At 51.9% G+C, this 23,180-nt stretch overlaps 1 protein-coding gene across 1 annotated transcript; it reads right to left on the bottom strand.

Annotated features, from left to right (window-relative positions):
- Positions 1 to 621: 621 nt before the first annotated feature.
- On the bottom strand, positions 622 to 12,447 carry DNAL4 (dynein axonemal light chain 4). Its single transcript, XM_040490805.1, has 4 exons — positions 12,331 to 12,447; positions 4,704 to 4,914; positions 2,957 to 3,040; positions 622 to 1,713 (listed from the first exon to the last, which is right to left on the bottom strand). Exons 2-4 carry the CDS (start codon positions 4,770 to 4,772, stop codon positions 1,549 to 1,551), a joined length of 318 nt encoding a protein of 105 aa, XP_040346739.1. The 5' UTR covers positions 4,773 to 4,914; positions 12,331 to 12,447; the 3' UTR covers positions 622 to 1,548.
- Between the last annotated feature and the right edge of the window lie 10,733 nt (positions 12,448 to 23,180).

The following is a 23,180-nucleotide window of genomic DNA, read 5'->3' as shown; positions in this document are numbered from 1 at the left end:
TGCCCCCCCATCCTCAAATCACTTTTGCCTCCGTGTCTCTACTCCCATCACCCCTCGGTCTGGAGCAGCCCCTCCCCCAGTAAAGCCCCCTCTCCCTCAGAGTCAGCTTTCGGGCCTCGTCGGCCAGAGGCCCACCTCACTCCCTGGGGGGCTGGGACCGGAGGCGCCCCTTCTCCTCCTGGGGTGCCCTGTCCTATCTTTCACATCTGCTTGTAACGACTGGGTTCAAGTGCTCCTCCACAGGAGACTGTGGGCTCACTGAGGGCAGGGTCTGTGGCTTTTCCATCTCCGGGACCCTGCCCCTGGGCCCTGGCATCCACCAGCTGTTGAATCAACACCTTTGAACTGAAACCACGTTATGCGAGACCGACGGCTTTATGGCAGCTCGGTCTGGCCATCGAGGGCGTCTCAGTCAGCGTCCGTGTGGCCCCAGCGACCACACTCAGCCCCCACCCGGGACGGAATGGCGAACAGCGGGGCCTGGGCGAGCGGGGCTGTGTCTGGGCCCAGGTTCCCAGCAGCCTCGCTATTCAGCCAGAAGTCTCTCTGGGCTCCCGGGACCCACCACAGCCTGAGGATACCCAGCCTCTTCCCCTAACCTCAAGAGACTGTAGCTCAAGGTCCATTTTTGGTCACTTTAATTGTAAAAACGAAGACATTTATATAAATAAGACCGCTGTGTAAAATAGGATTCACCCTTCTACTAAAACCCTTCTCCCCACGCTCAAAAAAGAATATAGAAAAGCCAGCAGAGATCAGAAGTACAAATCAGCATGCGGTCCCTGATGAGAAGTAACTGGCAGGCCAGGTTTCCCTGCCGAAACAGGCCTCGTGGTGAGCGCACTCCTGGCCCAGGAGCCTCGCCGGAGGCTCAGTGACACCCACGCCCTCTGCCACGGGAGCCCAAGTGCACAGGTGGAGGCGGTACAAAAGGTTCGCGGCCTGGCGGCTGGGGAGGGAGGACAGCACGTGGGGAAAGGCTGTCGGTCCTCGCGCCAAAGCCGGGGACGACGGAGCTAGCGGTCCAATGAGAGGCAGCGGTTTGTTCAGCCTGGGGTCGGGCTGGGGAAGGGGCTTCTGGAGGGTCACCTCTTCTCCAGAGGACGAGGGGAGAAAGCTGCCAGTGTCCCTTGAGAGGACAGGCTCCTCCTGGGGCCACGTGCATATGGCCGGTGAAGACAAGGACGGTGCAGGCCGGCTGCAGCGCGAGGGAGCGGGGGGCGGGGGGGCTCCCGGGAGCGAGGGGAGAGCGGCCCCCAAGAGAGGTGGGGCTGGCGTGTCCTTGTGCGAAAAATCCCACCTCCCCACCCTCCTACCCTGTCACACCTCCCACCCCTCCCCTGCGTCCAGACCGCGGCCTGCTCTCCCCTTCGCGCGCTGGGGGCCTGGGGAAAGGTGTCCACGCGTTCACCCGCTGGGCGCGGCTCGGGAAACTGTCATCAAAGGGCAAAAGGAAAGACCCCAGGCTCTCCTTTGCAAAGCGAGGGCCTGCCTGGGGCCGCTCCCCATCCCTGCAGGGGATGGGGGCAGGGGTGGGGGGGGACGGTGTCAGGAGCACTTCCAGACACACACAGCCAGGGTCCCCCCGAAGTACAGGTACAGGAGGTTCTTCACCTCGTGTGTGATCTCAAACCCAAAGCCCTCGCCGATGACCACGTGCCAGGAGGAGCCGAACTTCTTGTCCATCGTCTCTTTGATCATCTTGGCAGCGCTCTGGAACAAAGGGGACGCTCATCAGGTGGGAAAGGCTGGGGGGGGGGGGAGCACGAGCCAACCCCCGCCTCCCCCCGGGAAGCCGAAGTCTTGGGGGGAGAAGAGCCCATGCCCCACTCTTCTGCCTCCTGCCAGGGGCTGGGACACAGGGACGGAAGAGCAGACCCTACCCCACCAGTCAAGAAGACACTGGCGAGGCTGGTCGAGCAGGCCCTGGTCTGAAGAGGGAGCCCCGGGTCGGCGTCCGGGCTCCGCCGTTCAGTGCCCGTGTCCGGGGTCGGTACCGCGAGGCTGCGGTGGGGACCAAGCGCGGTAACGCGTGACGGCACTCCGCACGCCGCGTGCGGTCCTCGTCACTGCGAGGAGGTGTCAAGTTTGTCTCCAGGGAACAGAAAGGCTTTTCCCTAATGGGTCTGGGGAACTTCTGGAAGGGGAGTTGGACTGCTTCCCTCAGTTACGGCAACAGCCCCCGCTCCTTCCTGTGCTGGCTCTTTCAAGAAGCTTCTTCTGAGAAGAGGCCTAGGGAGGGGCAGAGGACCCAGCCTCTGAGGGGGAGTCCGTGCCAGGCGCTTGGCCCGCGTCATCTCAGTACACACGTTCTCGCGGCCACCCGGTGGGGAGGCAGCATCTGACTCCCCGTTACAGACTAGGAGACTGGGGCTCAGAGATGAGAAATGGCTTATCCGGGGTTAAAGAGCTCGGAAGGGCTGGAGACAGCATTTGAACTTGGGCCTGGGTCTGCCTCCCCACTGGCTGGGCTGTCGTGATGCTGACTTCTTTCTCACTCATCACTGGGCTGATGAATAACATTCCTGCGTCACTGCCTGTTGGCCATATCCCCAGCACCCAGAACAGTGACTGGCACAAGGGATGGCATTTAACATCTTTCTTGGATGGATGGATGGATGGATGGATGGATGGGTACGTGAATGAATGCCTGGGCCTCTGTTCTCCCCTGGGACGGAGCCAAGGGGGAGAGGTGCCCTACCCAGCAGACCCCGGAGACAGGGAACACAGGCAGGGGCACCCGAAGAGCCCTCTAGGGCTGGGCATGACCACCATCAGATCAGTGCCCCAGAGACAGCACCAGCCTCTTCCCTCGCTGGCTTTCCTCGGGCTTCGAATGCTTCCAAGGAAGGCGCCAGCCAGGCCCCAGTAGGACTCTGGAGCTGGCTGTGGGGACCGGGGCCACCTGATTCACCCACGGGGGTCACCGAAGGAAGGCACAAGGGGCCGCCTGTACCTCATTGTTGTTGGAGAATTTCTCACAGGCCGTGACACATAGCTCCATGGTCTCTACTCGCATCTCCTCTGGCATGTCCGAATGCTAGAGACAGGGCAGGGAGACAAACAGAGAGAGGCTTAGCCCACGAGCTGGCCTTCCGGGCTGGCTTCGCCGTCCCAAGCTTAAGGCATGGACATTGGGTAGCTGCCCTGGCACGGCCCTGGGCAAGCCCATCTCCTGACTCGGGGCGTGCAGCTGGGACAGAGGGCATGGAATCTGGCGAAGCCGAGTGGGCTTTAACGCCCGGGCCCCTCTGCAAGGGCACGAAGCTTCCGGCATCACGTTCCAGCCAACAGACACGGGGAGAAGGCTGGCCCAGGCAGGAGAGGATGCCGGTTGCGGAAACCGTTTACATCGGCCCCAGAGCACAGCTGGATCTCAGCCGGAAGGGCCTGGAGAGACAGCTCCGGGTTCTTCCTAACTCTGACCGCTCTCTCTCATCCACTTGGCCGGATCCCCCTCCTCCTCCTGATTGCGGGAGGGCCCTGGGCTTCGTCCCTACCCTGTCTCTTCGCCAGCAAGCTCCTCTTCAGGAGGTCCCACCCTGTTCCGTGGCGTCATGTATCTTCTATGTGAGGGTTCTTACATTTTCGCTCCCAGCTCTAACCTTTTTTTGTGGGGGGCTCCGGACTCCTATGGCCAACTCTCTACTTGACAAGCTGACTTAGACGTCTAAAGGATAACTCGACTTTCCCCACAAACCTACGCTTCCTCCTCCTTCCTTTTCTTGGCAACTGACACCATTTTCTCTCCTGAGTTCAGGGAAAAAAAAAAAAAGTCCTGGGAGTTATCCTTGACTTTTCTGTCCTCACACCTGGCACCCAATGCGCCAGTGAGTTCTACGGCCTCAACCTCCAAGATGCGTCCTGAGTCTGAACGTGTCCACTTCCACTCCGTGACCTGGGCCTAGCCGCCCCCTCGTCTCCCTGGGCCTCTGCAGTAGTGTCCTCACGGGTCTCCCCACTTCCACTCCGGTCCCCTAAAAATCCATTCTCCTTACAACAGCTGGAGCGATCCTTCGAAAACATCAAACGCGTCCCATCACTCCTCGGCCTAAAACATCCGCTGCTCCCTTCGGGCCCGGGAGAGTGTCCACACTCTTCACCATGACTGTCACAGCGCCTGGCCCACCTGTGAGGTCTGGCCTGCTGTCACTCTGGCCCTCACGTCCCCCCACCCGCCTCGGCACTCGTCGGCCTTCCTTCTGTTCTTCCAAAATGCCGAGCTCACTCCCACCGCGGGCGTTCGGGGCTCGCCGTTTCACCTGCTTGGCACGTGCTTCCCAGACCTTGGCAAGGCTGTCTCCCTAACTTCATTCGAGTCTCTGACTGGAGAACTCTGTCCAGAGACTAACCCCCTACTCTCTAGCCCCTGACACCTACTTTCTCTCTCTTGATGGCACTATTTACCGGAATTACGCTCCTTGAAACTTTTCTTCCTGTGGCCCAGGCCTTTGCCTGTCTTGCTCGCTACTGTACCCACAGTGCCTAGAAGAGAGCCCAACGTACAGTAGGTGACCTAAGTACTTGGCGAGTGAATGAAGGAACGAAGGAATGGAGCACTGTCGACTCTCAGACCTCCAGACCTGAGCCAGGGGAGCCCTTAACTTCCTCCTCCTGCTGTCCTGCAGGGAACGAGGTCTCTGCCTCGCTTTGAGGCGGTGTGGGCCCTGCTGGCCGCCCTGCCTCCCTGCCCCGGGGCTTACCCTGACCAGAGGGAAGGTCTGCAGTCGCTTATAATCAGCCTCATCTTTCTTCCCTTCTGTTTCTCCCATGATCCTTCCACCGTGACCCCCGGAGGGAGAGAGTGGGCTCTCGGGAGGTGCTGGCGCTGGCAGTGAAGACCACACCCCGGGGATTCAGGAAGCAGGCCCTGCCAACTGGGTGGGAGCAGAAAATGTCTTTCCTCAAGGGGTGCTGTGGAAAACAGGAAAAACCAGGAGAAAGAGTTGGCTTTCAAACCATACATCACAAATTAGAAATGTCTCACTGACAATTTGACACCTCCCCGTCTTAACTCCTCCGCATCCTTTTCCAAATGGCCAGCAAGTCTGCAGACGGGAGGATGAGTCAACGCGAGATGCTGGGACCCGGTGGTTAAGAACACACTGGTATGCGGCTACAAGCCCACACTGTCATTATCAAGACAAATACTGAGTGCGGGCCAGGCCGAGGGTGGAACCTGGAGCTTGCAATTAACACACGCAGCTTCTCTGTATGCACACGTATGTACACGGTCCTTACTCCCCAGCACACGTAGCTGGAAAGGGAAATGTCGGGTCAGGATCAACAATCCCAGGCTTGTGTGCAAGCCGGAGCCTCTTCCACGGGTCCCTGATCTGCGGAAGGAATGGTAACAGTGATGGTCCGTGTCCTCCTCGGCTTGCCGGGCTCCCAGCACTTCCTGCCCCCCACCCCCCCCAGGCCTGCCTGGTCCAGAAGCTGTAAGGCCTGGGCCTCCTGGTTCTACTGTTCCCCAGCAGTGTGGCCTTGGGCCTCAGGGTCCTCACCAGGAACCTGGGAGCAGCCACATCTATCTAGTGGGGCTGTTACGAGACTCAGATGAGAAGGTACGTGAAGCTAACCCAGTGCCCAGCACATGGCCACATACACGAGAGACTGTGTGTGGATATGAATGGAAAGTTATAAAGCCTAATACATATGTTTGGATTTTTTTTCTTTCCAAATCTAGCTATGTAAAAACAGATGGGACTTTTCCTAAAGAGAGGAGCTGGGTCCTAATGTCTGTGAGCACTGCTGGAAATCCTGGTTGTTTCTCCTTATTCTCCAATTCAATCTAGCCTGTAATTCAAGGGACTTTTTCTCTCGGAAGAAGGACTAACACAAGTGCCTACAACCCACCGTGCTGCGAACCCTGCTTAACCATCCACATTGGACACCTACAAGCAAATAATGTTATGCCAGCGTTTCTGACGTTTCCAAACTGGTTTGTTTTCATGGCACGGCCGCCAAAGCCCGAAAACGCTTAGCGTAGCAACTAACGGGCAGTCGTGACAGGTGACGTTTGTCAGGTTTCCTGTCCCTAGTGCCCCACTGCTACAACGCCCCTGCGAGTTAGGGCCTGCACCAAAGGAGGCGTAAAGCTGCTACTCCACCGGCCTGAGGTCTCAGCCGGTGAGCGGCAGACCTGGGGTTTGACTCTGGGCGCGGTCTCCGGCGTGGGCCCCTCTCTCCTTCTCGTGGCACCGACACAAGGTAGGCACCCAGTGTGCCACCCCCAGGGCGGGCCGTGTGATCCCAGCTGCGAAATGCACATTTGACGTCTGACCGGTCGGTGACGACCGTTCTCATGTGGACTCGACCCACGTGTGGCCGAGCACCGAGCCTTCCGCGTGCTTCTTCTGGGCTGTGCTCTCAACCGTCTCCGTCTCTCTGGTGCTTCAGAAGCCCTCGGCGCCACCCCATTTGGTGGGCTCCCTCGAACGAGGCTGGAAGCCTGCCGCCGACTCCACCATCCCGCGACACTGGTATTTTCTGGTTTCCCGGTGGACAGACGGTTCCTCTGAGCTCGTCAATTCTGGGCACCTGTACCACTCAGATATTAGCAGTTCTGGTTTGTCTCTACAGAGAAGTTGGCGAATGACCAGGCACGATCTCACTGGACTTTCTGCTAATGTTTCTTATTTCACAGAATCCAGGGAATCGTCTGGTCTCTGCTCGTTAATGTTAAGGCCCATCTCCAATCCCATCCTGTCCTGGCTTTCATAAAGGCCACTTGCTTGCTGCCTCCTCCCCGTTATCAAGGTGCAACAGAGGTGACGATCAAAGGATACGGGCTTTAAGGTGTGTTTACCTCCCAAGATTCTCAGCTTAAAATGCTGAAGCAGTCGCTGAGGCATTTCCCACCTAAATACTGAATTAAATATTTCAATCCGATCCAGTGCATCCTCGGGGCTCAAGAGTGCTGGCCTGGCGTGGCCTGGAAGGGAATTCAGTCAAGGGTGTGCCTGCCTGCCCTTGGGGAGGGCGGGGGCTGGGGCTGCTGGGATTCTGTTTCAGCATATGGAACCCTGATGAACCAGACTCAGAGGTCAGAGAGATTACCAAAGTCCATTCTTCAGGAACAAAGGGGAAAAAGCCACCGGGACAGGTTTTTTTTTTTTTGGAGGGGGAAGGGCGTGGGGAACCTCGAGGTGGGGTATTTAGGCTTGAAGGCCAGTTCTATAACCAAAATGAATTTTGTTCCCTCCGTGCTTTGCAGCCCTGGGCAAGTAATTTAACCTGAGCCTTGGTTTCCGCCTCTGTGCAATGGGATGAACCCGTCTTCTTATTCTCAGAAAGCCACTGCAAGCACCAACGGTATGTATGTGAGGGTGTGGAAACCGCAAAGCTCTGTGCACTATTCTCATCGCGCTGCTCGCGCTGCCACCCTGCCGTCGGTCAGCACGTCTCCAACATTATTCAACCGCGCTTATTAAGGACCACGATTGCGAATGCCTTTTCCTAACCACTGCCAGTACTTCTGGGGATCCAAAAGGGATGAGACTTGCAGGATAAAAAGGAACAGTTATAGATGACGTGCTTCCAAATACAGAAAGGTAGGAGAATCTTTTATGATGCTGTATCATTATAGTACAGCTACAGTCATTTGGCCACGATTTAAAGCCCGCCTGGAAGAATGTTGCCAAAAATAGCAGACCCAGAGGTTTTAATAACCTTATCAATCTCCCGTGCGGATGAGTGTGTGTCTGACAGCTCCAGGCCAGAAAGAAGTCCCATCAGGCCTAAAAGAGGGCCCTTTAATAATGTAAGTGTGACCACAGCCAGGGTACTTGAAGCTGCTGGGCACCAAAGCTCAACCTGTCCTAGGGACGTCCTGGGGCACAAAGCCAGTGGCGGCCTCGCCCTGTCTCCCGTCCCTTGTTCTCCTCGCCCAAGGACGCCTCCGAACGCTTGGCACAGCCTCGCCCCTGTCTACTGCAAAGCTACGCCCGGGGAACGGGAGGAAAAGACAGGGCTCTTTCTGTCATCACCTTGAAAGACCCAGGGCCCCTTGTCCTGCTGTCTGTGCCTCATTCTTTCGGACACTGACCTCAGTCACCGTGTATTGTTTTGCTCCTGAAGCACTTGGGAAGAATCCTTAGGAGGGTTAAGCGGATGTGAGAGGGGTGGGGGGGGGAATGAAGGACTCTGGGAATTAAGGCCGAAAGTGTCTGCCAGTGCCCCAGAGTGGGGGTGGGGGCAGCCACTCAATGCCTGGAACACTCCTGGCTTGTGCATCCCGGAGCACCCCCGGTCACCACCACCAGGATCTGAGAGGTGGGAGGGCACACTCAGAGCAGGGCATGGGGGTTGGTGGGTGCAGGCTCCGCGGGCAGGTGTGAATTCACATCTCGTGCTTCAGACAAGTGTTTCTCTCTCGGAGCCTTCGTTTATCTCGTCTGGAAATTGGGACGAAGAACAGACTACCTCACAATAAGCGTCAGCTCTTGTTACCGGTGCAGTGAGAGGGGGACCTGCGATGTCCTTCTTCATGTACCAGCCCACTAAACACCTAAACGTTCAGCCAGACAAACCAATAGTTACTGAGTCCCCACTCCACAAGCCACGCTGTAAGCACTGACGGACAAAAGTCACAAGGAAAGTCTGTGGAACACAGCTGGGGCCAGTGGTAGTTGGGGGGGAGGGGTACACCGGGTTTTCATTCATTGTCTCCTTTCATCCAGTAACAACCTGTGAGGGCAGCATCCACTCCCAGTCCTCAGATAAGGCACCCGGGGCTCAGAGAGGTTTGGGGGCTGGCCCAAGGGTACTGAGCCAGCAGGGACAGAGCCAGGATCCAAACCCATATCTGCCCTTCTAATTCTACCTTCTATGCCTCTTCCCCGGCCACAAGCAGGTAGGAGAAAGACAGAAACACAAGTAGCTTCAATTCTCGGCATCTGCCACCTGCCCGGGCACGTCTCCTACTTCCAGACACGTCGGGGGGACACACTGGGTGCCCTGGTCATACCCCCCGACCTTCCCTGCCACGTCGACCCTCTGCCTTCTGGCAAACACAGAGCAAAGCTGGCAAGGTGAGGAGAAAGGAGGCTAAGGGAGTGAGGCCATTCATCCAAGATGCTGGGGGTGAGGTCAGGAGACAACACGGGAGACCCGGATTTCACAGATCAGTTTCAAAGGGGGGAAGCAAACACAGGATTGCGTTTTCAAGTTACGCTGAGAACATTAAACACATCATCTACTATAAATGAAGGTTTTAATAGTTAGAAGGAGATGGTTGCAGAATAAAGGACAGTCCTCAGAAAAGACAGTTACTTTCCTCTCTCTCTCTCTCTCTCTCTCTCTCTCTCTCTCTCTCTCACACACACACACACACACACACACACACAGGAAGTTGCTGCTGTTAGTGTTGTTTTTAACATTGTCCTCGTTTTTTCTCGTTTTACTGAGGTCTAGTGAAGACTTCTGATGTGCCTTAGACCATGGGGAGGGAGGGAGGGAGGGAGGAAGAGGTGGGGGAGATAGAGACATTTTCTTTATGTGTAACACGACATACTAAACAATATTGACTCACGTGGTCCCCCCCACCCCCGCCACCACCACCAACATACCCGAATTTGGATGAAATCCCAAACCTTTTGTTCAAGATACAAGTACAACAAAAAGTCACGGCCGTCACAGCTATTAGCTCCAAGCGAGCACAGATGCTCACCACACACAGCCGACTACGCAGTTTGCCGCCCCTCTCCTTCCCGCTCAAGAGAACAGATTTGAATGTGAGGGACGAAGAAGGACATTATTCCAGAAATAAATTGGAGTTGGCGCTGATTGGTTATTATTATTTTCTTTTAACCATTCGCAACTGCGAATCACTGGTGGCATGTCACAACCAGCCACGACTGAGCAGTTGTGTCGCGAGTCCAGACAGTCACCTGAGGCTGAAGGGTCTTCTCTCTTCCCCTGTAGATGCCCCAGGGCACTCGTCCAGTGTCTGCCACATGGCAGAAGCCCAACAGATATCTCTATTGTCGTTAAATTAGATTTCATTTGCTCCCTGAGAAGCATCAATCCATTTGAGTATCAAATCCATTCGATCGGATATATTGAGCACTGACCATAAGCAAGGCACCAGGACGGGTGTTCTACATCCAGGATCTCACTTACTGCCCACTGTCCCCAATAACTCTGCTACACAGGTGCTATTATCCCTACTATTCTCATGGCCACGACGGCCGAGAAAAGGAAAGTGACTTTCTACCCAGCTAGTAAATGGAGGAGCTAGGACTCCCTCAGTATATAGGACTTCAAGATCAGGCTTTTTCGATGACTCCACTTTAAGCAGGAGACAATCTCTGCTCTCAAAGGGGCTTATGATCTGAGAGACCACCACATACACAAGGAACGGACTATGGTTCGCGACAGAAAGCAGAACATGCCACAAGGCAGATGCAGAGATAGAGGCAGGAGGAGAATTCTAGAAGGGGCAGGGGAGAGGATGGCAAGAAACGCTTGGTGGCAGGGGCAGCCTCAGAGTGGAAATCCTGGCAAGCGGACAAGGTGAGGAAGCCGTTCTGGGCAGAGAGATGAACAAACACAGTGACTTCAGAGCAGAAAGCTCAAAGCATTTTCTGGGAGAGTCCAATGGTTCAATCTGGCTGGGGATAGAACCGGGCACAGGAGAAGGGAGAAAAAAGGCTGGGAAACAATGCTGGGGGTGGGTTTGTGGAATCATAGAAAGGCCCTATAACCTAGGCCTGAGAAGAGTGGACATTTTTAGTGGGGAAAGAGAAACGCTTCAGAAGCCTCTCAGGGGTTGGTGACATTGCAGTGTTTTCAGGCAATTATTCTGGCGGGCTGGGTAAACAGAAGAGACTGGAGGTAGGGACACCAGTTAGGAAGTTACGGCACTGGCTCAGGTGATCTGAACCAAACTGGCCGCTTCTGGAATGTGAGACGTGAGATCCTCACGGAGGCAGAATCAAAGCAACGTGACCACTGCCCGAGTGGGATAGGACGGCAGAGTGAGGGAGGATGGCCATGCCACTGAGAAAGACGGCATGTCGGGTAGGACAGACGGATGGTGAAGAAGCGGGCCGGTCTGATTTTAGAACTACGGAGTGTAAGTTGCTCGTAAGACACGGCGAAGAAAAGTGTCTCGTCAGGAGTAGGTAATCACCGAATCGCGCGTCATCAGGCACAGAAGGGAAGCTATTGAGTCCAACCACCACAGCAATATATCACGCACTACCCTCACCCCCACTCCAAAGCATCCCGAACCATGAAAGCCCAGGAAAAAGATCAGAGCACGGGATCTGGATTTCATGAAGGAATGACGGCTGATAATAAGGGAACTGATGACACTTCTCAGAGGGGGAAAATGTGGGGAAGAGACCAAGGAAGTGAAGTCACAAATGCTGAATCTACATTGGACCAGACTCTTTAAGAAACAAACAAACAAACAATTCAGTTTATTTATTTTGAGAGGAGGGGCGAGGGGCAGACAGAAAGAGAATCCCAAGCAGGTTGGGGGTATCCAGCGCCCAGCCCTAGGAGGGGCTCGAACTCACCAACGGTGAGATCATGACCTGAGCTGGAATCAAGAGTCCTACGCTTAGCCGACTGAGCCACCCAGGCGCCCTGGACCAGACCCTTCATACTTCAATTCCTTATCCTCAGAATTCCCCCCAAGGCGACGTATCCTGATTTTATATATACTCAGACTGGAGTCCAAGGAGGTTAGATAACTTGCTAAGGTCCTGTGATTGGGAATTCAAATTAGGTTTGTCAAGTTCTGTTCACTACACCCATGGGTAGCACATCCTCAGGGAAGCCCATGGTTGGATCAAAAAGCACATCCTAGAACGTCAGGGTCAAAGAGGCCTTAGAGATTATTCAAACCAACTTCTATTTACAGACGGGGAAACTGAGGCCCAGAGAAGGAAATGACCAGCTTGGGGTCCCAGCACGTCACCAACGGTCCAAATCAAGCGTCCCGGGCCAAGGCGAGGGCGACCACCGGTCCAGCCGCGGGAGCGGGGAACTGCTCCGCGAAACGTGGGGGGAGATTAAGGTCCTGGGGGGAGTCGGGTCAGGGAGGATGGGGGACCGCGCAGCGTGACGGGGCTTCGGGTGTGTGGGGGAAGGAGCACCCCGTAGAGTCGCCACAGCTAATCGCTCACGGCCCATTTCCCAGGTCCCCGAAGTGAGGGGGTGGGGGTTGGGAGGACCGGGGGGCTGGGGACCAGCAGGCAGGAGACTCGAGGTGGGGCCTCCGCGGTGGGCGAGGCCCCACCCGCCCCGCGACGCCTCGCGGCCCCGCTTCGGGCCGGCCCTCCCCGCCCGGCTGCCCGCCGCGCCCCAGGGCCTCACCTGCTCCCGCGGGGGCCGGAGCCGGGGCCACAGCTAGCGCACCCCCGCCAGGGTTGTCAAGGAGCGAAACAAGAGTGTCTTAGCAACAACAAGGAAGTCCTGCCCCCTCGCCGGACGTTGACAGGGATTTCACTTTCTATTGGTGAATAGAAGTGTCAATCAATGTTAAAGGCCCCTACAACGTCAGGCTGGTACGGAAAGGGGCGTGGCTAGGGGCTGGGGAGGCGGAGCTGCGGTTATAGTCGTCTTAAGTGGGCCTGAGGAGCCGGGGAGGTACGGAAGTTCTCGTTTGAGAGAAGCAAACTGGGAAGAGTGGTGTTACTTTGGGCTCTTCTTTGAGCCATTTGAAATTTACAAATGCAATTTGTTGGTGTCGTGACCCTAAGATACTGCTTTATTAGAATCTCAAAGGCCTAATAATAACTAGCAGTTATGTAGGCTTCGCAACGAGTATTTCACGTGATTCTTCACATCTTTTTTTTAGGTAATCATATTCGTAACCCCATCTCGGAGAGGTTAAGTAACTTGTTAAAGGAAAGAATCAAAGTAAAACTCCCTGACGTTGAACCAAGCCCTCTTTCCACCGTAGCACACCCACATACTGTTTCCTAATTCCGTAGGAGATGTTGTACCATCTAAAGACACAGTTGTCCAGAGCGTGCCTTTTCTTCCTTTTAGGAGGGAAAATTGATCTGAAAGTCTTAGTGTAACTAGGGAGAAAGGAAAGCGAGGAGGAGAGAAGAACCCGCAGATTCAATCATTTGATTGGTGGGCCAAAGAGTGGGTGGGGTGACTCCATAATTTAAACATTTACTTTTTCATGATGGTACTTCAGGCGAAACCCCACTTCACATTCACTGGCACCTGCTGAGAACTCAGCCCCTGGCCAGGTGCTGGTTATTCAGAGAAGAGGAAGAGGAAGACCTTGGCCCCAGAGAAGACACAGTCCAGTGAGGGGAGAGCTGTATCAACAAATAGATATAGAAGACTTTATTCTACCTGTACTCTGGTATAGGCGTGGGGTGCTGGTTCTCTCCAAGGAGGGAGTAACTAACTCTCAGAGGAGGTGGTATTGAGTTTGCTGCATCTAAGGCGACTAGTAGGCTAATGAGGGTGGGAGAGCACAGTTTACTGGGGAACTGCCAGCCACTCCATGAAACCTGGGTTCGGGGTGAATGTGGTACAGTGGGAGGTGGCAGTGAAAAGGGTGGGGGTGAAAATGTAGAGGGAAGTAGGGACCACAAGAGTCAGAAGGATTTTGGATGCCAAGTTCAGGGACTTGGGTATTCCTGGGAGTGTCCTCTGGGGTCTTTTAGGTGAGAGTGGAGAAACTAGCTGTTGGACAGTTCCAAGTAGGGCAGAAATATGGTCAGATCTTTTTTGACCATTGAAAGATCACTTGGGTGATGAATATGGTGGATCAGACTTGGAGTGGGTAGACAGAATGCGGGCACAGTGGGTTTGGTTTTAAGACTTGGCAGCTTGAGGTGTGCTTGGCCCTTGCCGATTCCCAAATCGCCTTCCTGGTGCGTTCTGAGGGTCCGTGGAATGTCTGACTCAGCCTCCAGATTTCCCCAATCCACTTTGCCAAGTTTCTCCAGGAGATGGAAGTTGGCCTTTGAGGGGGATGAAGCTCTCGCCTCCGCCTCTCATCCAAACTTCTAAAAGGGGTCCACGTTTGCTGTGTTCTCTTTCTCACCTCCTATTCAGTCTTCAGCCCACTACAATCTGGCTTCCACTCCCACGCTGCCACCACCGAAATTACCTCTTCCATGGTTACCGGTGACCTCCTGAAGAGTGGAATCCAACAGACCCTTTTAGTCTTTATCTTTCTGGACCCATCCCCTCCGCTAGTGTAAACTTGTCGACCACATCCGTCTTTGTGAAATTCTCTACTCCAGAAGTAGTGCCTGCAGAACTCAATTTTCAGTGCAGATTCTAGGGCCCCATGGCATCAGAATAGTGATGGGCAGGAATCTGTATTTTTCACAAGTACCCCCGGTACACATTCACAGTTGAGAATCACTGCTCTATCTTAACATCTGGGCACTTCATTCTCCTGGATCTCCTTAAACCTCTCTTCCTTTCTGGCTCCTTTTTCCTTGGCTCTCTGTGCCTACCTTGACTCTATTTTCTTCTTACCGGTGTTCTCAAATTTCTTCCTACCCAAGGTCACATCCTCAGCAGCAAGAGTTACCCTTGGTCACACTTCCTAGGCTTGATACTCTGGAAAAGCCCCTCTGGTGATTCCAGACCCTCCCAGGGAGTTATGCCACCCCATGCGTATCTTGTTTAGAATTGCTGCCTTAAGACTTGTCCTTTGGGGATTTCATCTACTCCCATGGTTCCATTGTCAGTGTCCTAGATTCTGATGGTTCTTGTGTTTCTCTCTCCAGAGTAGGCTTCTCACTGGAGCTCCAGACCTAAATATCCAAATGCTCCTGGCCATCTCCACCACCAGAATGTCCCACAAACCCTTCAAAGTCAATATGTCCCAAATTGAATTGATCATCTCCCTCTGATTTGCTCTCTCTGTATCCAGTATCTCAATAAATGGCACCACCAGGTTGCTTGCATCAGAAACCAGAGAATCGTGCCCTTCGTACTTACCACCCCCTGCCATCCCCCACCTGAAGTCAATCACAAGCTTCTTGATTCTGACTCCTAACTATGTTCTGATTACAGCCCCTTCTGGCTGTCTTCATGGCACTCCCCATGTGCACAGCACTATGATCCCGTCTGTATTATTGCAACATCTTCCTAAAGGGACTCCCCGACTGCAGTCTTACCCTTCTCCAATCCGTCCTCCATGCCACTGTCAACGCGATGCTTCAAAACCCAGTTTCACCACTGCGTTCCTCTAACAACTCCTCCCCTTTGTCCACAATTCCCCATCGCCTCCCAGGTGACATCTAGATGCCCCAGCCTGGCATTTGAGGCCCTCCCATGGCATGGCCCATGGGTGCCTCCGTCTTTTCTTCCCGCTCCTTCTCCTGGGCTCTGCACCCCAGCTACACCAACTCTTACGGCTCTCCACACCGTCCACACTGTTTCTCACTTTGTCTTTGCTCACACATCCTCTTGGCCATATTCTCCCTCTAGCCTTCCAAAGGGCCCATACACTTTTAGTCTAGGTTGTATACACTGGGATTCCACCACTTGCAATCAGAAGAGACCTCTGTGCTCCCATCTCCTCTGGTGCCTGTTCCAGTCTTTGCTCTTCTCCACAGTTTAATTCTGTCTTCCCCTGTGAGCTCCTGGAGAGCAGGAACCTTGTCCTACACATCCGTATAACCCTGTGCTACACACAAGATCTAGCAGAGAGTAGGTGCTTAGTCAATGTTTCATGAATGGATGTCTGAGTGAGTGAATGAAGTGGATAGGGTCTTACCCTACTTCTTCAGACTCAGCTCGTGTCAATGCTCAAGATTCAGCCCACATTCCAGCTACACCCTTTCATGTACTGCTCCTGACGTTTAACCTGGCTGTTGGGGGGACACCCTGGAATCAGTTAGCAACTGGATCAGCTGCAAGTAACAGAGTGACTTAAAACAACATAAATTTATTATCTTATAGTTCTTATAGTCAGTCAGATGACTGACATGGGTTTCACTGGGCTACACTCAAAGCATCCCCAGGGCTGTGTTCTTCCTGAGGCTATAGGCTATAGGTGAGACTGTTTCTTTTCCCTTTTCCGGTGTCTAGAGACTTTCCACATCCCTCTGACCCTGGCTCTTCAGCCTCCCTTTCATATCTGAGGACTCTTGTCATTACATCGGGTCTATCCAGATAATCCAAGTTAGTCTTGTCTCCCGGTCATCTGATTAGCAACCGTAATTCCATCTGCAGTCTCGTTTCCCCTTGCCACGTGACTTAACATAGTCACAGGTTTTAGGGGTCAGGAGATAGACATCTTCGGGGGACCATTCTTCTACCTACTCTTGTCAGTTTGGGTAAATCTTCCCCATGTAATTGAGAAGATTATATACTCTGCAGTTGCTCCGTTAGGTCAAGTTTGTTAATTGTTTTGTTCAAATTTTGTATACTCATACTGGATTTTGTTTGCTAGCTTTATAACTTTTTGAGAGAGGTGTGTTAACATGTCCCACTACAGTTGTGGATTTGTCAAATTTTCCCTTTGGTTCTGTCCATTTTTACTTTCTATATTAGGAAGGTGTGTTAATACATGCATCCAGATGTATAATTGTTATATCATTCTAAAAGACTGACTCTTTATCACCATGAAATGTCCCTTTTATCTCTAGCTGTGCTTCTTGTCTTAAGAGTCTGGTTTGAACTAAGTAACACCAGCTTGCTTTGAATTGGTGTTTGCGTGGTACATATTTTTCTGTCTTTTAAATTTCGACCTGTCATATAACCAGTTTTGCAAGACTAAAATTTTTGTTGGAATATTTCTCTTTTTTAAAAAAATATTATTTTGGGGAGAGCACAAGCGGGGGAGGAGCAGGGAGAAGGGGACAGAGGATTTGAAGTGGGCTCTATGCTGAGCCTGACAGCAGCGAGCCTGATGTGGGGCTTGAACTCATAAACTGCGAGATTATGACCTGAGTTGAAGTCAGATGCTCAACAGACTGAGCCACCCAGGCACCCCCGGAATATTTCTCTTTTACTATTTAATGTAATTACCCACTTACATTACCTTCAGGTTTACATCCGTCAACTTACTATTCATTTTCTATTTATTCCACTCTTTGCGTATTCTCTTTTCTTCCCTTGTTAAGCCTTCTTTTGAATTATTTTTATTATTCTTTTTTCTCCTGTTGTAACATGTTAGTTCCATATTCTTTTACAATCCTTTTAGTGATTACCGTAGGAAAATAGAATATTGATCCTAGATGTATCAAACTCTAGTATAAGATCAATACTCTCACTACATTCAGGACAATGCAAAGGAATTAGAATATTCTAACTGCATTTACCTCTTCCCACCTTTTATTCTGTTACGAATTTTAAACCTCACAGGACATAGCTGTTATTATCTTTCTCAATCGGAATTAACTCAGATTTACCCACATGCTTATGCTTTCTGTCGTTCTTCATTAGAATTTCCATGTTTTCTTTCAGGACCCTTTTCCCTCTCCTTAAATAATTTTCTTTAGTCCTAACCCATCGGTGATATTCTCATTTTTCCTTGTCTGAAAACGTCGTTAGGTCATTTTTATTTTTGAAGAGTTTTCATTGAATATAGAATTCTAGAATGGTGGTTATGTCAACACTTTGAAAGTATCACTTCCTCGTCTTCCTTTTCCCGTTCCTTCTATGGAGAAATTAGTTGTTCTGGCCATCGCTCCTTGGAAGGTAACGCGTCTTTTTCTCTGCAGGAACCTCTAAGATTTTTCTTTTTTGTCATTGATTTTAAACCTATTTCACTATCAGAGTCCTAGTTGTGGTTTTATTTGCATCTTTCACGCTTGGTGTTCCCTGAGATTCTTAAATCTGTGGCTTAATGTCTTTCAACGGTTTTTGGAAAATTCTCAGGTGTTGTCTGTTCAAATACTTTTTCTGCCCTACTTGCTGCCTCTACTTCTGGGGCTTCTTCTTGTGTGACCTTTTCACAATGTCCCATATTAATCTTATGCTTCCCCCCCCCCCCCCCCCCCCATTTACTTTCTATTTTCCCTCAGTTTTTACTCTGGCTCATTTCTTTTGAGATCTCTGTGAATAGAGTACACAATTCCTTCTTCAGGTGTGCCTGACCTGCTGTTAGACTTATTTATTGAGTTCTCAAGTTCAGATAATGTGGTTTTCAGCTCTGGAATGTTCATTTCATTATTCTTCATAGTTTACAGTTCTCTGTTGAAATTCTATGTGTTATCTACATTTTTTCTTTTTTTTTTTTTTTTTTCAACGTTTTATTTTTATTTTTGGGACAGAGAGAGACAGAGCATGAACGGGGGAGGGGCAGAGAGAGAGGGAGACACAGAATCGGAAACAGGCTCCAGGCTCTGAGCCATCAGCCCAGAGCCTGATGCGGGGCTCGAACTCACGGACCGCGAGATCGTGACCTGGCTGAAGTCGGACGCTTAACCGACTGCGCCACCCAGGCGCCCCTACATTTTTTCTTTTTAAGTAGGCTCCACGCTCCATGTGGAGCTTGAACTCACAACCCTGGGATCAAGAGCCAGATGCTCTACTGACTAAGCCAGCCAGCCATCCCTGTCATCTAAATTCTTAAATATATTAACCATAATTATTTTCAAGTCTGTATCTCATAACTCCACCATATGGATCTCTTAAAGAGGTCTTAAAAATTTTTTTTAAATGTTTATTTATTTTTGAGAGAGAGCAAGAGCGTGAGTAGGCAAGGGGCAGAGAGAGAGGGAGACACAGAATCCGAAGCAGGCTCCAGGTTCTGAGCTGTCAGCACAGAGCCCAAGGTGGGGCTCGAACACACAAACCATGAGATCATGACCTGATCCGAAGTTGGACACCCACCCTCCTGTGCCACCCAGGCGCCCCTAAAGAGGTCTGTTTAAAATGAGACTTTTAATTTTGAGATCATTATAGATGCACATTCAGGTGTAAGGAGCAATACAGAGAGATCTTATGTGTCTTTATGCAGTTACCACCAACGGTAGCATCCTGCAAAACGATAGGAGAGTATCACAGCCAGGACACTGACATTGATACGCTATTATTCAGATTTCCCATTTGTACTCAAGTGCGCGTGTGAGTGTTTGTTTTGTTCCATGCAATTTTATCATACGCGTAGGTTTGTTGGCCTTTAAAAAAAAATTTTTTTTTTGCCTCTTGATTTTTAGTCATTCAGTTTTGTTTCCAGATATGTCTGGTGATGCCAAACCTTGTGTAACAAAAATATAATGTGAGTTTGGATGATATTGTTATCCTTCCTCCCGAGAGAATTTACTTTTGCTTTTGGCAAGATGTTGGTGAAAGAACAGACACCTTAATTCAATCAGTGACTGAGAGGATTGGAAGCCAAGATTCCGTCTTTGGAGGGCTGGAATATTTCCAATTTACCCTACTCTCAGAGTGTAACCTTTTGGGGTCTCGCTGAAAGCCTGCGTCACTCACCTAGAGCCCCTTATCCTGAACTCCAGTTTTTGGCTGGAATCTCTACTTCTGTTTGTCATACCGTTTCTTGGATCCACTAACCAGCTGCTCCGCTACTACCCTCTGCTCAACTTAGGCACTTGGTGTAAGTGGACAGGTGCCTCAAGAGGAGCATTGGAGCCCCCAAGTCAGGCTCCCCTCTCTGAGCTTCTGTGCTCTATGGGATCTTTGGCACTTAACTCTCACCTCTCTTGATGCCTCTCTGATGCCTTTTCTTGGAGGTTTCAGGTGTGTTGTTTGGTGTTTCTAGCTTTTCTCAGTGGGAGAAGTAATCTGCATCAGAAATCTACATCAGCCTTTGTTTCTCAAGCCAGTATTTGACATCCCGGAGGGGCTAAGGGGAAGCCAAAGTCACAGAGCATACAGTGCAACATTTGAGGGCTTGCTCTGGAGTCAGGAAGGATTAAAATCCCAGGGTTGCCACTTCCCAACTGGATGACCTTGGACAAGTGCCTTCACCTTTCCGGGCCTGTTTGCTAGCAGCCCTTCCCTCCCAGGGTTAAATAAACGAGTATGTGTCGAGTGATCAGAGCAGTGAATGCCTGGCATACAGTAAGCACTTAATATAAATCAGTTATTAGTATTCAGTGAATACATAGTAAGCCCTACTCTGCCAGATGCTGGATGCACACTGTGGTGGAAAAGACAAATACAGTCCTTTCTCTGGTGGGGCCGACACTCTGGGCGACCTACAATTTTTTTTTTTTTTCTAATGTCTGTTTATTTTTGAGAGAGGGAGAAAGAGCGCGATCAGGAAGGAGCAGAGAAAGAGGGAGACGCAGAATCCGAAGCAGGCTCCAGGCTCCGAGCTGTTAGCACAGAGCCCGAAGCGGGGCTCGAACCCATGGACCCACGAGATCATGACCTGAGCTGAAGTCAGACGCTTAACCAACCGAGCCACCCAGGAGCCCCTCTGGGTGACCTACAATTAAAAGTAAATAAACAAGATCATTGTCAAAGAGAGGTTCATGCTATGGAAAGAAAGAGGATGATAGAGCACATCACCCCGATGATAGAGGTTTGTGTCCAGGATGAGTAGGTTAAGGCTCCGTTCCCAATTCTGGGGTCACAGACAAGACCGAGTGAGTCGCAGAGGGTGACCAGGCAGTGACCGAAGGCTGAGGGGTCGGCGAAACATCTGCGATTGTTGTGTGACAAACTGAGACCTAAATGACAAGGGGGAGCAAGTCCTCTGAGAATAGGGGAAGGTGCCTTCCAGGCGGAGGGAACCTGTGCAAGATCTGGCACGCTTGGGGGACAGACGGAGGCCTGCATGTCCCACAGTGTGATGGGAGAAAGAAGGAGAATTACTGCACAAGACCTGAGAGGTGGGCAGGGGTCAGATCACGCAGGGCTTTGTAAGTCAGGGTGAGGGTGTGTATCTCATTCTAAGTGTATTAACAAGCTTCGGAGAGTTTTATGAAGCAGAACGATAGTATTTTGATTGCAACGTGTTCATTCTGGGCATTGTATAGAGAATGGATTTTTTTTTTTAATTTTTTAATGTTTTATTTATTTTTAAGACAGAGAGACAGAGCATGAGTGGGGAGGGGCAGAGAGAGAGAGGGAGACACAGAATCCGAAGCAGGCTCCAGGCTCTGAGCCGTCAGCAGAGCCCGACGCGGGGCTCGAACTCACGAACTGTGAGATCATGACCTGAGCCGAAGTTGGACACTTAACCGACTGGGCCCCCCAGGCGCCCCGAGAATGGATTTTAAGAGGGGCTGTTGCTGTTGTACAATCAAGAGGCGATGGCTTGGACAACCGGTTTGGACAGGCTGGTACCGGAAGTGGAGAGGAGTGGGCAGGCTGGAGATGCATGTTAATGGTAGAGTCAGAAGATGGACGTCCAAGAGAAAGAGGGAAATCAATGATAACACTTGCATTTCTGATTTGAACAACTGGCAGATGGTGAGCCTATTCAGTAAGGGGAAGGCTTGGGGCAGAAGTCGAGGGGGATCAGGAGCGTGGGATATATTCATTCCGAGACTCCTATTAGGCAACCTGAATAATATACATGAGGAGTCGAGGGAAAGGTCTCGAAAGGAGTCATTGGTCTGAAAGTCATCAGATGATAGCCAGAGCCATGAGCCTGGATGAGATTGCCTAGGCAGAGTGAATAGAAAGAATAGGGGTGCCTGGGGGGCTCAGTCGGTGAAGCGTCTGACTTTGGCTCAGGTCACGATCTCGCGGTCGGTGAGTTCAAGCCCCGCGTCCGGCTCTGTGCTGACAGCTCAGAGCCTGCAGCCTGCTTCGGATTCTGTGTCTCCCTCTCTCTGCCCCTCTCCCACTCATTCTCTCTCTCTCAAGAATAAATAAACATTAGAAACAATCTAAATAGAATAAAGAGAGGCAGGGCTGTGCCCTGGGGTACTACAGATTTAGAGGATGGGGAGATAAAGAATCAGAAGGAGCCTGAGAAGGAAGAGGCAGTGAAGGAAAACATGCTTCTTAAAGTACGGGCCAGGGACCAGCAGCCACAGCATCACCTAGCACTTGTTAGAAATGCTGAGGATCAGGCCGCGCCCCAGCCCTGCTGCCTCAGGCCCAACCAGGGGGGAGGCCCAGACATCATCAATGCTTTCACTGCACTGCAGGCTAAACCAGTGAGCTGGAAGGCAAACCAAGGAAGGGTGTGTTTTGTTTTGTTTATTGTAAGAGAGACAGAGCACAAGCTGGGGAGAGGGGCAGAGAGAGGCGGGGGGGGGGGGGGGAGAGGGAGAGAGAGAATCCCAAGCAGGCTATGCACCGTCAGCGAAGAGCCCGACGCGGGGCTCAAACCCACTAACAGTGAGGGCTTGACCTGGGCCGAAATCAAGAGGTGGCCCCTTCGCTGACTGAGCCCAGCCAGGTGGCCCAGAAAGGTGTGGGTTGAAAGGCAAGAGAAGGAAATCTTTGGAGCAGGAAGGAAGGGTTAACTATGTGTCCGTGCAGCTGGGAGCTCAACGCAGATGAATACAGAGGCCTGGCCATGAAGTTTCATAACGTGGAGGTCACCGTTGGCCTTGACAGCAGTGATCTCGGTGAGCTGTGGGGGTGATGGCGGAGTGGGAACCGGCGAAGGAGTGAACGCGAGGAGTGAGTGGCAGAAAGACTGTGGACCCCGTGTGCAATAAAGGGTTACCCCGGCCACCTTAGGGTGCTCAAACCCTGCACATCCCCCCCACCCCCCAAAGGCCTGCGCCTTGACTAGTGGCTGTGATGTGAGCCCTTGGAATATCTTGCCCGATAAGGGTCCTATCAGAGAATGTAGGATACCCAACTGATTTATGGGAAGCACCTGTTTTTCTTTGCCTGGGGCCCTGTATCGGTTTTAACCCCCCCGGCGGCGGGCGGTGGGGTGGGGTGGAGACTGAGTAGTTGAGGCTCACACAGGTCCTCGTGCCTCCATGACTGACCCCGAGTACAAGCCCTGGACACCAAGGCTCTGGTGAGTTTCCCTGGATGATGGTTTTCTGTACAGGTGTCACACATCGTTGCTGGGGGTGGGGGAATGAAGCATCGTCTGTGACACCCCCCCCACACACACACACCAGAAGGGAACACCTGGAGGCTTGCTCCTGGTCCCTCCCGGACTCTGCCCCATGTACCTTTTTCCTCTGTCTCTGTTCGCTGTAACAAACCATAACCATGAGAACAGCCTTTCTGAGTCCCGCGAGTCCTTCCAGGGAATCATCCAACCTGAGGGTGGTCTTGGGGACCCTGACACACCGGCTTTTTCAAGAAGGCTTGCAGTGAAAGCAGCAAAGAGAGAC

The sequence above is a fragment of the Herpailurus yagouaroundi genome, unplaced genomic scaffold (genome assembly GCF_014898765.1).
Source record: "Herpailurus yagouaroundi ecotype Mexico unplaced genomic scaffold, PumYag 182, whole genome shotgun sequence".
In the NCBI taxonomy this organism is placed as follows: Eukaryota; Metazoa; Chordata; class Mammalia; order Carnivora; family Felidae; genus Herpailurus; species Herpailurus yagouaroundi.
Note: the sequence above shows the minus strand (reverse complement) of the source record. Positions and strands in the feature narration are given on the sequence as shown.

What these genes read in the sequence shown, in the direction of transcription:
- DNAL4 (XM_040490805.1), bottom strand. Translation starts at nt 4,772, where the DNA reads ATGGGAGAAACAGAAGGGAAGAAAGATGAGGCTGATTATAAGCGACTG. An exon ending in AGACCTTCCCTCTGGTCAGG is followed by an intron (nt 3,041 to 4,703) that starts GTAAGCCCCGGG and finishes CCCTGTCTCTAG; the next exon opens with CATTCGGACATGCCAGAGGA. An exon ending in AATTCTCCAACAACAATGAG is followed by an intron (nt 1,714 to 2,956) that starts GTACAGGCGGCC and finishes CCTTTGTTCCAG; the next exon opens with AGCGCTGCCAAGATGATCAA.